The sequence below is a fragment of the Xenopus laevis genome, chromosome 1L (genome assembly GCF_017654675.1).
Source record: "Xenopus laevis strain J_2021 chromosome 1L, Xenopus_laevis_v10.1, whole genome shotgun sequence".
NCBI lineage: Eukaryota > Metazoa > Chordata > Amphibia > Anura > Pipidae > Xenopus > Xenopus laevis.
Window position 1 is genome coordinate 13197656 of NC_054371.1, and position 15875 is coordinate 13213530.

General features: G+C 45.0%; 1 protein-coding gene across 1 annotated transcript in view; it reads right to left on the reverse strand.

The window, feature by feature from the left end:
• Positions 1-15875, reverse strand: part of gfra4.L (GDNF family receptor alpha 4 L homeolog) — a 208337-nt gene that overhangs the window by 14839 nt on the left and 177623 nt on the right. The window contains exons 3-6 of the mRNA XM_041587141.1: positions 9894-10172; positions 7556-7636; positions 3760-4105; positions 1947-2056 (exon numbers count right to left, since the gene is read on the reverse strand). Of these exons, the coding sequence (XP_041443075.1) occupies positions 1947-2056; positions 3760-4105; positions 7556-7636; positions 9894-10172 (816 nt within the window). The remainder of the gene's footprint in view (positions 1-1946; positions 2057-3759; positions 4106-7555; positions 7637-9893; positions 10173-15875) is intronic.

Consider the following 15875-nt stretch of genomic DNA (forward strand, 5'->3'; position numbering starts at 1 on the left):
CTTTTTTCACCTGTGAGCAACATTCAAATGTAGAAAGAGTTGGGGAGCAACTCAAGCAGGAAAAATGTTCCTGATGATGCAAATAAGTGCTGTGATTGGCCATTTGGTAGACCCTATGTGGACTGGCAGCCTATAGGAGGCTCTGTATATGTATATCTGGTTTTTATGCAACTAAAACTTGCCCCTAAGACTGGAATCAAAAATAAGCATCTGCTTTGAGGCTAATGAGAACAACATTCAAGGGGTTGGTGAGCAACTGGTTGGGGATCACTGTTCTAGGTGACCTTCTATGAGATCAAAAAAAGATTCTCCCCATATCTCACTTTATATGGCCTTCAAGTTAAGGCCCCCAAGTCGGCAGTTTATCGGCGTGTGTATAGTGCCCCCCGAAGGACTTTCCCGATCGATATCTGGCCAGGTTAGAAAATCCGGTTGGATGGCGGGCACATCTTTTCGAGAATGTGGTCCCGCGACCGTTTGACCTCCGTTCTGATCCGATCGGATCAGCCCGATATCGGCCTCTTCAATGTGGGCGACATCGCCAAATGAGCAGATCTCTACGTCTATGGCCACCTTTAAAACTCACCCAATTACTGCTCTGGGACTCCCTAGGTGACCTATCCCCACAGTTTGGCTCTAACTTTACTATTCAATATTTTGTCACATGTGTTTGATTTGCCTTAAAGCTATAAAAAGTTTCAGCCAAAGCCAATAAATGAGTTTTATTCATTGAACATTATTGCTTGATACGACCCTGATGCCACCAGAATGCAGCGTCCATCCAAGTAATCTGGATACTTATTTTTTGAGTTTTCAAGATATTAGCAGTTTTTACACTGCTAACATGAATTTAAAATAGTAGTGCCACCTGTTTTTTCAGCCTACTGGAGTCTGTAAGCTAGTGAGAAAAGGAAAGTCTTGACATATATATATACAGAGACCCAGACCAATTTGTGTATTTTGCTACTGACCTGCAAGGAAGGCGAATGCTTCAGGATAACAACACCACACCCAAGTGCCACCCCTCCTGTGAGTAGTACTAAGTGCCACCCCTCCTGTAAGTAGTACCAAGTGCCACCCCTCCAGTGAGTAGTACTAAGTGCCACCCCTCCTGTAAGTAGTACTAAGTGCCACCCCTCCTGTAAATAGAACTACTGTAAGTGCCACCCCTCCTGTAAGTAGTACCAAGTACCACCCCTCTTGCAAGTAGTACTAAGTGCCACCCCTCCTGTAAGTAGTACCAAGTGCCACCCCTCCTTTAAGTAGTACTAAGTGCCACCCCTCCTGCAAGTAGTACTAAGTGCCACCCCTCCTGTAAGTAGTACCAAGTGCCACCCCTCCTTTAAGTAGTACTAAGTGCCACCCCTCCTGTAAGTAGTTCCAAGTGCCACCCCTCCTGTAAGTAGTACTAAGTGCCACCCCTCCTGCAAGTAGTACTAAGTGCCACCCCTCCTGTAAGTAGTTCCAAGTGCCACCCCTCCTGTAAGTAGTACTAAGTGCCACCCCTCCTGCAAGTAGTACTAAGTGCCACCCCTCCTGTAAGTAGTACCAAGTGCCACCCCTCCTTTAAGTAGTACCAAGTGCCACCCCTCCTGTAAGTAGTTCCAAGTGCCACCCCTCCTGTAAGTAGTACTAAGTGCCACCCCTCCTGTAAGTAGTACTAAGTGCCACCCCTCCTGTAAGTAGTACCAAGTGCCACCCCTCCTGTGAGTATTACTAAGTGCCACCCCTCCTGTAAGTAGTACCAAGTGCCACCCCTGCTGTAAGTAGTTCCAAGTGCCACCCCTCCTGTAAGTAGTACCAAGTGCCACCCCTCCTGTAAGTAGTACTAAGTGCCACCCCTCCTGTAAGTAGTACCAAGTGCCACCCCTCCTGTGAGTATTACTAAGTGCCACCCCTCCTGTAAGTAGTACCAAGTGCCACCCCTCCTGTAAGTGGTACCATACCTATAATTCCTGTGTACGCCAGCAGACAGGCTGCATAACTCTCCCGGGCACACCCAGTTGCAGACTTTTGAGACGGATGGCAGTTGAACTGGAATTCAGCAAAGCGGGACCTGCATGGAATAAAGAAGCTGTGATCTATAGTCCTGCAGTATGTTGTCCCCTGCAGAGCCAGAATTGTGTATGGCACACAGAGGAACCAGCAGCCTTAAATCAAACCCTCTCCTACCTTCTTGTAATTACTTGGATGAGGAAAGGGCTCTCTGCCTCTATCTCCAGCACAAGATACATTGCCCCCTAAGTAGTAACGTGGAGCACAGGCCGTACGTCCCTTTAGAGAGCCATGTATCATGCGGTGCTGCAAGAAGCAAAGGCCAGAGAAAAAAAGGCTAATGGAGACACGGATATTTATTGCATGCGGTTCCGGTATATATAGTTGTAGCCATTAGACAAATTTATTGGGAGTCATAAAGAAGAAGAAAATATCAATGTTATTAGTGAGCGCTTTATGGTCACCTTTACTTGCAGAATGGAGTTGGACTAGGGTAGCCAGCCAGCCGCCTGCCAGCCTTTGTTATACTAACACTAGCCTCTCAGCAGCAGGAACTCTTGGGCTTTCCTAAAAGAGAGACTACAAGTCACCTATGAAAGGACAGTGCCCATAGAAGCCTATGCTATAATAACATTGGCCTCTCAGCAGCCAATGGAACTCTTGGACTTTCCTCAGAGAGAGGCTACTGGTCTTGATTGCAAGGATTGTGCCCAAAGAGGCCTTTGCTTTAGTGAAACTGGCCTCTCAGCAGCCACTGTAACTCTTGAACGTTCCCCAGAAAGAGGCTACTAGTCTCCTATGCAAGGATATTGCATATATAAGTCTTTGAGAAAGTTCAGAATGGATGCTGGGTGCACCTTCACCTTCATCTCCCATAAAGGTCCACTGTTGGGAGTAGGTTTGCCCAGTTCACTCTTTCAATTGGATGTTTTATTGTTCCTTTAGATCAGGGGATCCCAACCTTTTTTACCCATAAAAAACATTCAGGGGCCCATATACTAAGGGTCGAAGTGAATTTTCGAATTCAAAAACTTCGAATTTCAAAGTAATTTTTGGGTACTTCGACCATCGAATAGACCAAATTCGACTTTGATTCAAATTGTCCACACTTCGAATATTCGACCATTCGAAAATCGAAGTACTGTCTCTTTAAAAAACTTAGACTTCGACACTTCGCCACCTTAAACCTGCCAAATTGCTAGTTAGCCTATGGGGACCTCCTAGAACCTATAGCCAAAATTTGGCTGCGTTTTAAAAAGTCTAAGTATTTTTTTTTGAAAATCGTTCGATTGATCGATTAAATCGTTCAAAACGATCGATTCGAACAATTTCTACGATCGATCGGTTTAAATTCGACCGAAAAAGGCCAAAAAAATTCAAAAAGAGTTCGACTAGTTGAATTTGGCCAATTTGATGGTAGAATTTCGACCCTTGATGAATGTGCCCCTCAATGTTTAAAAGAGTTGGGGAGCAACATAAACATCCAAAATGTTCCAGAAGGTGCCAAATAAGGGCTGTGATTGGCTATTTGGTAGCTCCATGTGGACTGGCAGCCTACAGGAGACTCTGTTTGGCAGTACATCTGGTTTTTATTCAACCAAAACTTGCCTCCAAGCCTGGAATTCAAAAATAAGCTCCTGCTTTGAGGCCACTGGGAGCAACATCCAAGGGGTTGCAGAGCAACATGTTACTCATGAGCTACTGGTTGGGGATCACCACTTTAGATCATATGAAAGTGACATGGGACATTAGATATATATATACCTGCAGATGTGATTCCCTTTGCAGGCCTCAAGTGGTGTCAGACAGTTTGGTTTCTCCTTGGCTTCATAGGAGCAGGTGGGGACGATGGTTTGGCGCCTCCGCTCTGCGCAAGCCGTGTCCTCGCAGGGGCAAAAGAGGAGCTCATTGGTGTATTCCGCAGGCACACGGTCAAAGAACTTCCTCAGGGCCTTGTGGCACTTGGATCGGTTGCACTGCTCAGTCCGTGACACGTGGCGAATGCACGACGAGACGTAGCCGGTCCGTAGCTTCTGGCAAGTCTCATCGACGTTACACGCCTTGGCGGCATCCAGGCAGCGGTTGACTTGGGTGACTTCATTCTCAGAACCTGGAGAGGGGGATCAAGAAGTTGGTCAGAGCCCAGGAGGAAATGGCATGTTCTACTCATGCAACTCACTCCACATATAATGGAATTCTGGCAGTTGGACAACCCTCAATGTATTCTAGAAACACGTTATATTTATAACTTTTGCTTCTTCTCCAAAGAACCCTCTCAGGTCCTACCAAGGCAAATGCCCTCTCTCTCTCTCTCTCTCTCTCTCTCTCTCTCTCTCTCTCTCTCTCTCTCTCTCTCTCTCTCTCTCTCTCTCTCTCTCTCTCTCTCTCTCTCTCTCTCTCTCTCTCTCTCTCTCTCTCTCTCTCTCTCTCTCTCTCTCTCTCTCTCTCTCTCTCTCTCTCTCTCTCTCTCTCTCTCTCTCTCTCTCTCTTGTGTGCCACCCCTGAATACAAGTCGGAGCTACATTATAAGAGGTGGGGTGAGACCTATGATGGGCCAGGGTGGGTATGAAATCATTTCTGACTCTGGTAATGTTTCCTCTCCTGCTCAGGCTTGAAGAATCAGGGACATCTGCTCTATTAATATTTTCCATCCATCATGTGGAAATGTCCTTAGTGGCTGATCCTTCATGGGATGCACATAAATCCAGATAGTTCTACACGGCGGGGCCTCTGCATGCGATGGATCCCCCCACCCGAGAGGAGCTTTAATTGGAAGCAGGTGGGAGTGGGATGAGGGGATGGTGGTACCTTGGCTGACTTTGGGGCTCAAGGTTGATCTCATCTCTATGCAGCACGCTGGGTAGTTTGGAAAAGGAACGCACTCAGCTCCCTGGAGCCCCTTCAGCAGTCGCATTCGCCTCCCACCCCTGTGTTTTATGGCTCTCTCTGTCAAATCCTGGAGCATCTGACACATACCATAGGCATATGCTTAGCTCTAATGAATCACTTCTGCGCTCCCCTCAACTCATATCTAGGATTAAATGATCCGTGCTCATTGGGACCTCAGGGGCCACACACGCGTCTCAACACACACACACTTGTTAAAGGGAAACTCCACTCAAAAACTATTTTTTGCATAATGAATGAAAACGAAATTCTCATCAACTTTCCAATATACGGTCATTATTCGTATCCAGTGGTTTTTACATGTAATTGCGATTGGAAGCAGTATCAGTCTGTCCCTTTCTGTTACCAACTCTTCAAACAGTTAATCAGCTGACTTTAGTTTCAGAAGTCAGAACCATCAGTGCAGAGAATATAAATAGTTAGACAATTGCAACAGCATTTATATTCCATATTGTTTATTATATTTTCCATTTTAATAAATGAATATTGTTAAGGATTGAACGAGACAGATGATCAAGACCACCATCAGTAATCATGGGGGTTCCTTCCCCCAATGAGCCCTAATTATTAGCCCCACCCCCTGAGAGTTAGGCCCTACCCTTCAGGTAATGAAAGAAATGACCCATGCATGCACATCTATGCTCCAGATTCACACCCAATTATATCCAATTGCCACCAAAGCTCCACCCTTACCATGTGACCTGAAATTGGAACCTTGGCATCTCTTGGGGTGTCCCTCTGCCATAGGGCCCCTTACTGGAGTAGCCCTGTACCCTCCTTGATGGGAGCACTTTGAATGTCAAGTTCTGAATGATCTATGGCAGCAAAAGGTAACATGCTCTTGTTCCCATGCCAACAAGTAGAAAAAACAGAGCCAGACATGGATGGTCCCGGGATGTACCATCAACTACAAAATGTCACCCCCCTGTGAGCACCAGATAGACTTGTAGCAAGATTGGCTCCTTGTTTAAGGGACAGTAACATCAATAATAAAATTGTTGTATATATTATGCATATGCAAATGTAAAGAACTGCTCATCCTCAACTAAAATAAATGATGACAAGATTTTGTATATAATTGTGAATAATTGCTTTTCCCTTGAACAGTCAGGTTGGGGGGGGGGCTGAGCAGGATGGGGAATCCAGGCAGGTTAGAATGTTACGGGGGGAGGCACAGTAGGCTACGGAGCCTGGTAGGGTGGGAAGACTAGGGAGGTTGGCTGGATAGAGATGTTAAGGAGATGGTCAGGTTAGGGAGGCAGGGTAGGCAATGGTGGCTGAGTAGGATATGAAGACCAGGAGGCTAGAGAGGTAAGGTAAGCTGGTCAGGGTAGGAAGGTTAGGGAGGTTGAGAAGCTAGAGAGGTTAGAAAGGATAAGAAGGCTAGGGAGCCCAGGTAAGTTAGGTTGGCAATTTCACTCAACAAAACAAAGGATAGGTGAGGAGACTCCTCCTAAAATTGAAATATAACTTTATTCCCAAGCTTATATTAAAGACTCCTGAACTTATGGCATGTGCTGTCACCTGACGTGTTTCCTGCCTCGTTCTGGCACTTCATCAGAAGTTAAGTTGGCAGGTTAGAGAGGTTGGGCAGGCTAGGGAGGCATAGCAGGTTAGGGCATCTGGGTAGGGTGGTAAGGCTAGGGAGGTTAGGGAGGTTGTCAGGCTGAGATGTTAGGGAGGTTGGCAGGTTGGCAGGTTAAGGAGGTCAGGTAGGCAAGGGTGACTGAGTAGGATATGAAGACAGGCAGGCTAGAGAGGTAAGTTAAGCTGATGAGGGTAGGCTAGGGAGGCTCAGAAGCATTGGAAGGCTAGACAGTCTAGGAAGGTTAGGGAGGTTGAGAAGCTAGAGAGGTTAGGGATGAGAGTTCAGGCAAGTTAGGAAGCTGTGGGAGGCTGAGCAGACTAGGGAGGCTGCAGACAAATACAAGAGGTTCTCTGCACTCGACCCATTATCAATATATAAAGGATAATGTGACATTTTGTACTTTAAGTTACTAAAATATGGGAGGCAGCGGAGGCAGCGGAGGCAGCGGAGGCAGCAGAGGCTGGGCAAGATAGGGAGGAGACAAATTCAATTCTCATTAAAAATAAAATTTTGGGGTGTTTAAAAATGGTTTTTGATTGGGACTCTTGAGATACTGATCTCACAGGTGCAAGAATTGGTTAGCCGTGGGCCACTGATACTGCACTAGCCCTACATGGGATCTCAATGTTGTACTTGTGTAATATGTGGAATCACACAACAAACTTTTAGCTCCAAATCCCAAGTCGACGTTATATTGAGGTTTTTCTAGGCCGGCGCATTTGTTCCTTACATCTGGCCCAATATATTCACATTCCCATTGTTATGTCTCCAAAAAGGGCCCTTAGCGATCGCCACTATTTATAGGACTCATGAAAAATGATTTGGCCACTCAGACAGAACAGCCCCCAACTCCCTTCATTAATCAGAGCCCAGAGAGAGAAGGGAAAGAGATCCCCAAACCAGCTGGAGAGCGAGAAAATATTTGTGAAAGTAAAAAATATGATCCCATTGTAAATAGAGGTTACCTTGCCCTTTATGTTCCTGGATATTAATTGTGCGGCTAATTGTGTGCCCAGAGCATTTCTGTTTTGTGTTTATACCAATGGGTGGGAGCTGCCATATTACCTGCTGTGATGGACGCCAGCCTCACATAGTCGAATCTTCTGACGAATGGCTCATACGGGGAGCTCTCCAACACATTAACCCCTGGAACGAGAAGGAGAGAGTTGATGAACCCCAAAACCATCACCCAATGGGGGCGATTAGCAACCTGTGTCTTTTGTGAGCTGAATTCATGAACCTGGAGATGCTGCTGACGTCAGTTCTCTGGTCTATCGAGTCTTATCTGCCTGTGTCACTTTAAGGGCCAGACTGGTCCCCACATAAAAAATTAGTTGAAATGATTTTGGGGGGGGGGGGGGGTGTTGGCACCAGTCTGCTCATCCTCATTCCACTATATACGGTATATATCTCTCTATATACTCACACGTGCACAAGGCTAGTTTATATGGAAGCTTTGGGTAAAGTTTCCCTTTAATGACACCTGCAAAAACGTGTCCTTTTATTACACATATAAAAGCTCAGCCATTATCCTCCAATGTCACTGCAGAACTTTAGGGTTCCCTGAGCTCGGCGGCAAAGATCAGCCCCCCAAGCAAAGCTTCCCCCTCCCCCTACTCACAGTTACACCTCTCACCCCCGGGGGAGCCATTGAGGCAAACGCTCAGCTGCAAATTGGGCTCCAGAGAACTGAACTAGAGAATCTCTGTTTTATCTAATGACTCCCTTCACCTTCCACTGGCTCTCTGCGTATTAACCCTTTCCTCTCCACTGACTCACTGCGTATTAACCCTTTCCTCTCCACTGGCTCACGGCGTATTAACCCTTTCCTCTCCACTGGCTCACGGCGTATTAACCCTTTCCTCTCCACTGGCTCAATGCGTATTAACCCTTTCCTCTCCACAGTCTCATGGTGTATTCCCTTTCCTCTACAGTTTCTCACTGCATGATTAACCCTTTCCTCTTCAGGTTCTCACTGCATATCAACCGTTTCCTTTCCAGCATATTAACCCTTTCCTATCCAGTTTCTCACTGTGTATTAACCCTTTCCTCTCTAGTGTCTCACTGGGAAGTAACCCTTACCTCTCCAGTGTCACACACCAGGGTAACCCTTTCCTTTCCACTGTCTCACAGAGGAGTAACCTTTTCCTCTCCAGTGTCACACAGCAGGGTAACCCTTTCATCTCCAGTTTTGCACAATGGGGTAACCCTTTCCTCCCCAATGTCATACAGCAGGGTAATTCTTTCATCTCCAGTGTCACACAATGGGGTAACCCTTTCTTCTCCAGTGTCACACAGCGGTGTAACCCTTTCCTCTTCAGTGCCACACAACAGAGTAACCCTTTCATATCCAATGTCACACAGTGGGGTAACCCTTTCATCTTCAGTGTCTGACAGCTGGGTAACCCTTTCCTCTCCAGTGTCATACAGCAGGTTAACCCTTTCATCTCCAGTGCCACACAATGGGGTAACCCTTTCCTCTCCAGTGTCACACAACAAAGTAACCCTTTCGTCTCCAATGTTACATAGTGGGGTAACCGTTTCATCTCCAGTGTCACACAGCAGGGTAACCCTTTCATCTACACTTTTACACAATGGGGTAACCCTTTCCTCTTCAGTTTCACACAGCAGGGTAACCCTTTTATCTCCAGTGTCTGACAGCTGGGTAACCCTTTCCTCTCCAGTGTCATACAGCAGGTTAACCTTTCATCTCCAGTGTCACACAATTGGGTAACCCTTTCAGTTTAAAATGTTGCACTACGGAGGAACCTTTTCATCTCCAATTTCACACAGAGGGTTAACCCGTTCATCTCCAATGTCACACAGCGACATAAGCCTTTCATTTCCAGTGTCAAGAAACAGAATAACACTTTCATCTGCAGCATTCAAAGTGGGGGTGGGGAATCATAAAGATGCCTGGAACATGGAAAGTAAATAGGCAGAGGTGTTTGCAGGCAAGGTTAAAGGACAAGCAAAGGTGCATTGGCTGCCCAGTATCCAATAATCTAAGACTTATTTGTAGTTAAACAACCTCTGCCCCAGGGGATACAAATGTCCCTCTAATCTTCCTCCCCTGGGTGTCAGGTGTAGCCTTTAGTGTCACCCCACTCCCCAGGTAATACATTTGTTTCTGAGCGGCTGATTCAGAAATTACTATAACAATACAGTTACAATTACTATTACCAATGTATAGAATGTTCTGCCAGATATTTGATTCCCATTCTCTTATTCATGACACAGGTAATTTATTTTTGAAAAAACATCTCATTGACAGGGATCTCCACCCTAAATTCTAGAATGTTGTTACCTGGAGACAGTATACCACTTGCAAGAACTAGAAACAAAATACAAACTCCACCCCATTATATAAGATCCCACCCCCAAGGAGCCCAAATACACCGACCTTCCACGAGGGTGTGATGGACGCTCCAGTATATGTTCAAGCAGTTCTTCTCTTTCTTCATGCCGCGTTTGCATTTGCAGCCATGCAGTTGGCTGGAGAGAAGCTCCGTCACTGTGCGTCGGCACTGGTTCTTGGCGTTCTGGCCCAGCTTGTTAGCGCCATTCCCTGCTATACACTGGCGCAGCTTTCTGAAATTGAAACTGCAACTGGGGTTACTGGTACAGGCCTCTCCTGCTTGTAGGCAGTCTCTGCTGGTCGATGTGGCTGCTGATGTTCTCTCTACAGAAGGGAATAAAGGGAAGCAGTTGGGCTTAAGCAGTAGCTCATTCCTAAATAAAGTCAAAGTGCCCTTTACTAATTAATATCAAAACATTGGGTTAACAGTCATCATCTGCTATAGTTCCAGGGGTACCCAGGGTACAAATAAGCTCTCACCCCAAATCTCCCCCTAACTGACCTTCAGACTGGGCCCCCTTAGCTCATAACAAGGTTACAGATATATAGAAACATTGGGGTAACAGTCACCCTGCTATAGTTCCAGGGGTACCCAGGGTACAAATAAGCACTCACCCCAAATCTCCCCCTAACTGACCTTCAGGCTGGACCCCCTTAGCTCATAACAAGGTTACAGATATATAGAAACATTGGGGTAACAGTCACCCTGCTATAGTTCCAGGGGTACCCAGAGCACAAATAAGCATTCACCCCAAATCTCCCCCTAACTGACCTTCAGACTGGGCCCCCTTAGCTCATAACAAGGTTACAGATATATAGAAACATTGGGGTGTCACCCTGCTATAGTTCCAGGGGTACCCAGGGTACAAATAAACACTCACCCCAAATCTCCCCCTAACTGACCTTCAGACTGGGCCCCCTTAGCTCATAACAAGGTTACAGATATATAGAAACATTGGGGTGTCACCCTGCTATAGTTCCAGGGGTACCAGGGCACAAATATGCACAGCTACAGTATTTAGAAATTTACTGTATATACAGATTTGGGATCCCATTATCCAAAAAGCTCCGAATTACAGACAGGTCATCTCCCATAGACTCCATTTTATCCAAATAATTTAAATTTTTAAAAATGATTTCCTTTTTCTGTGTAATAATAAAACCGTAACTTGTACTTGATCCCAACTAAGATATAATTAATCCTTATTGGAGGCAAAATCAGCCTATTGGGTTTATTTAATGTTGATATGATTTTCTAGTAGACTTAAGGTATGAAGATCCAAATTACAGAACAATCCATTATCCGGAAAACCCCAGGCCCCGAGCATTCTGGATAACAGGTCCCATGCCTGGATTATATTTTGGCCATGGAAAGGTTAAACATTACTGTGAGTTGGTGCTGCCAGAGAAATGAGGATTCAATAACAGATCAGGAAAAAGTTTTCCTAGAATCAGAACACACGCAAATCCACGTCACAGAATGTTCCACTGGGACCCTCCACTAGTGGGAATCTATCATTCCATCAACTCACAAACATACAAAGGAAACAATAGAGATGAGCCAGAAGAACCACTCACAGATTTATAGATAAATCCAATTAAGATTTCTCTTCTTCCTTAAATAAACTGTAGCAAAATATCAAATCTTTGTCAAGGCGATAGAGATGGGCATACAGCTTCATGTAATTCAACAACAGCTGGAGGGCCCCAAAGAGGCAGATTTCCCCCAAGAAAAGTATAAAAGAAGGCCTCATTTTAAAGGGTAACTTAAAACCTAGGAAAATACTGTCACAAGGAATGCCCCGGGCTGCAGGTATGAAAATGATGCCACCAGCAGGCACCATGCAGCCTGGCAGATAGGAAATGAAGGCAGCCATATTGGTTAAGCATCCTTTTTTTTATTTTTTAAAGGGACAGCATAGCAGGATGAAAGCAGGACGGCAGCACCCGGGAATCATTTCAGCAGCCCACTGAATTAATCCTGACAAACAAAATCAATATTTACTAAGGATTTAGATTCCTGCTAAAGGTACCTGCTCTTTAACAGCCACAGTATATCTGACAGTCAGGGGTTAATCTATCACACTTGCAATCAGCTCTTATACAGGAAAGCTGCAGCCCTGGGAATCAATTAGTTGCGTCAGTCAGAACCTGTGTGCGTTGAGTAGTCCATCCTGACCAACTCCCAGCACCCCCCAACAGCCTCTGGCAATGGCTACTGAGAATTGTAGTTCAACAACAAACTGGTATTGGTAGTTCCATTGGACAGTGGCTTATCTAGAAATATAATTTGCTGGAAAATCGATACAATCCGACCTGTTAATGTTGCAGCTAATTCTATGTATTTTCTCCAATAGGAAGAAGACCCCCCTCAGAGAAGTCAGAATGATGGAACACCCTTTCTGCTGGCAGTTGCACATTAACAATGACTGAACCCTGTAGGCTGGGCCACTCCTATATACTGTCTCCATCTTGTCTTACTGTCTCTGTCTCATTCTACTACCTCCATCTTGCCATGCTGTCTCCATCTCGTTCTACTGTCTCCATCTTGCCATGCTGTCTCCATCTCGTTCTACTGTCTTCATCTTGTCCCACTGTCTCAGTTTTGCCCTACTGTCTCCATCTTGCCTTACTGTCTCCATCTCATCCTACTGACTTCATCTTGTCCTACTGTCTCCAGCTTGTCCTATTGTCTCAGTCTTCCCCTGTTGTCTCCATCTCCTGCCTCCACCTTGTCTTGTATTTTATCCAACAGGAAGAAACCCCCCCAGCAAGTCAGAATGATGGAACACCCATTCTGCTGTCAGTTGCACATCAACAATGACTGAACCCTGTAGGCTGGGCAACTCCTATATACTGTCTCCATCTTGTCCTACTGTCTCTATCTCATTCTACTGTCCCCATCTTGCCATTCTATCACCATCTTACCCTATTGCCTCTAGCTTGTCCTACTGTCTCTATCTTGTCCTACTGTCTGCATCTTGTTTTCTTGTCTCCCTCTTGCCCTACTGTCTCCCCCTTGCCCTACTGTCACCATCTTATACTACTGTTTCCATGTTGCCCTCCTGCCTCCAACTTGTCGTATTGTCTTCATTTTGCCCGACTGTCTCCATCTTGCCCTGCTGTCTCTATCTTGGACTACGGTTTTCTTCTTGCCATACTGTCATCATCTTGCCCAACTCCATCTTCTCAAACTGTATCCATCATGCACTCCTACCACCAGCTTGCTCTACTGTCACCTTCTTGCCCAATTGTCACCTGCCCTACTGTCTCCATTTTGCCTTTCTGTCTCCATCTTTCCCTACTGCCACCATCCTGCCCTACTGTAGCAATCTAGAGCTAGTGTTTTAATCTTCTCTTTTGGTGGCTGCTAAACTCCCCACTCTTCAGAATAATGGATATAGTAGGAATAAACAGCATCAAGGCAGTATTTTCAAAACTGCAAGTGTTTCATTTATTAGCAGTGTCAACACCCACTCCCCATTCTTCTCAGATGCATCTTTAAGTCTGCAGGGCCCCACTATGCACAAGGCACTGGGCAGTCTATTTGAGCCCCATAAAGACCTCTCTGGCTGTGGATGAGCCAGAAAACACTAGGTGTGATTATTATGTAACTAATTGTAGGTAATGATGTAAATTGTGCCGATCCACTCCCGACCAACCCCTGCCCTGCTATTCTCTGGCCACTTGTGAATGATAAAAAATGCATCGATCTGAATAAAAGATGAACTTTGTCCCCCCTGAGCGCAGTAGTGGATGTGTTTGAATTATAAATCTTCTTTTCTTATTCTTCTTCATAGCGGAGAGTGTAATTGCTCACAGTGGGATGCGCTGCAGATGTTACTGGGAGACTGAGAGACAGACAGAAGTCCAAAGCAGAAAACACGGCTTCTCCCAAGCAATCCATATGGGGGTCCAGCTGTAAAAACACTGCAAACTGCCTTCAGCAGCCCCCCCATATAAAACCCAATCTAAACACTTTGAGATATGCGTCTGCATGACTGATCTCTCTGCTGTGCTGCAGAACCATCTATTCTTTTCTATCTTGTACAATGAAATACTATGCAATGATCCACTGACTCCATTTACCCTTCTGACGCCACCACCAACGCCCTACCTGTAATACTGTCTCTAGCTCTCCTTACTGACTTCATCTTGGCCAAGTGTCAGCTGTAAGGGTTGTAAAGTTAACATATTAACACACCAACTTGTTCACCATTTTGACCTACAGTTACCATTTTGCCTTACAGTCTCATTCTTGGCTTAGTGATGCCTCTTGCCATACTGACACCATATCACCATCTTGACTTAGTGTCACCAACTTGCCCTACTTTCACTGTCACCTATTGTCTTGATCTTACTCTACTGACTCAATCTTGGCCTAGCTTACCATACTGTTACTATTCTTCCCTACTGTTTTGATTTTGCCATACTATTGTCATCTTGCCCTACTGTCTCCATCTTTCTCTGATGTCTCCATCTTGCTTTGCTATCTCTATCGTGGCCCAGTCTCACTATCTTGCCATACTATAATTATTTTTCATAATGTCTGCTGCTTGCTTCACTGTCTTTACATTGCTCTACAGTAAACATCTTGTCTAAAACCACCATTTTGCCCTACTTTCTCCATCTTACCCTGCTGACTCCATCTTGCCCTACTATCTCCATCTTGCCCTACTGGCTCTATCTTGCCCTACTGGCTCCATCTTGCCTATTATCTCCAGCTTTGAATTTGTCTCTATATTTTCATATTGGTGCCATCTTGTCTATTTATACCATCTTACTACTGTCTTGCCCTACTGTCTCCCTTGCTCTGTTGTTTACATCTTGGCTTAGTGCCACCATCTATACTAATGACTCCATCTTGCTCTACAGTCTTTATTTTGCCATACTATTGCCTTCTTGTCTACTGCCTCTATCTTGCCTTCCTTTCTCCATCTTGCCTTCCTGTCTCCATCTTGCCCTCCTGTCTCCATCTTGCATTCCTGTCTCCATCTTGCCTTCCTATCTCCATCTTCTTTCCTGTTCCCATCTTGCCCTCCTGTCTTCATCTTGCACTACTGTCTCCATCTTGCCTTCCTGTCTCCATCTTGCCCTCCTGTCTCCATCTTCATTCCTGTCTCCATCTTGCCTTCCTGTCTCCATCTTGCCCTCCTGTCTCCATCTTCCTTCCTGTTTCCATCTTTTCCTACTATCTCCATCTTGCCCAACTATGGCAGTCACTCCTATTTTGATCCTCCAAAAAAAAACTGTGGGTGTAAAATGTATTAACTTAAGACACTATTTTGAAGGATCTGTAAGGTGGAGGAGCTGCCATCAGCATGACAAGTGCAAATAATTCAGTAGGCTGTAAGAGTGAATTCCTCAAACTCTTGGAAAAGAAATGACAGAACAGAAGGGCCTGGAAAGAGGTTAACTCCAAGCTACTAATGTCGATTAATTCTGCCTACAACTTCCAAGGAGCTGTCAAGAGAGCGAGAGCTTGAAGATGATAAGTCAGCAGAATGGAGAACATTCCACTTCTCTATACTCAACTGAAAATCCTGTTATCAATATAGATCTGGCAGCCCCGCTGCTATGCACACAACAGGGCTCATTAAATATATAAAGAACTATCCCCAAATGCACACGAGAGAGCTTAAAATGCCACTTACAGTCTTAATTATATATCTGTTGACTATACATTAATTATTCATCATTTTAAACAAGCGATTGCAATAAAATGACCCCATCCAGCGCTTCTAATGATTTCCCTTATCTCGTTCCTTTTGTCTGGCACAAGACAATTCCTGTATCTTTCTAGAATTTTTTTTTTTAATTAAACTCTTTTTTTTTTCCATTTCTTTCTTTTCTTCTTCAGAATTAATGTTTTAGTGAAAATCAAAAGCATTAAACAAAGTTAAGATCAGCAGGGACCGGGAATCGAGAGATAAAAAAAAAAGAAATTCAAGGAGACAAATTTCACAGTGACGGAAGAGGAGGTGATACTTTATCTGTTCTGGTTTCACCCTCAGAGCATTTGGGATT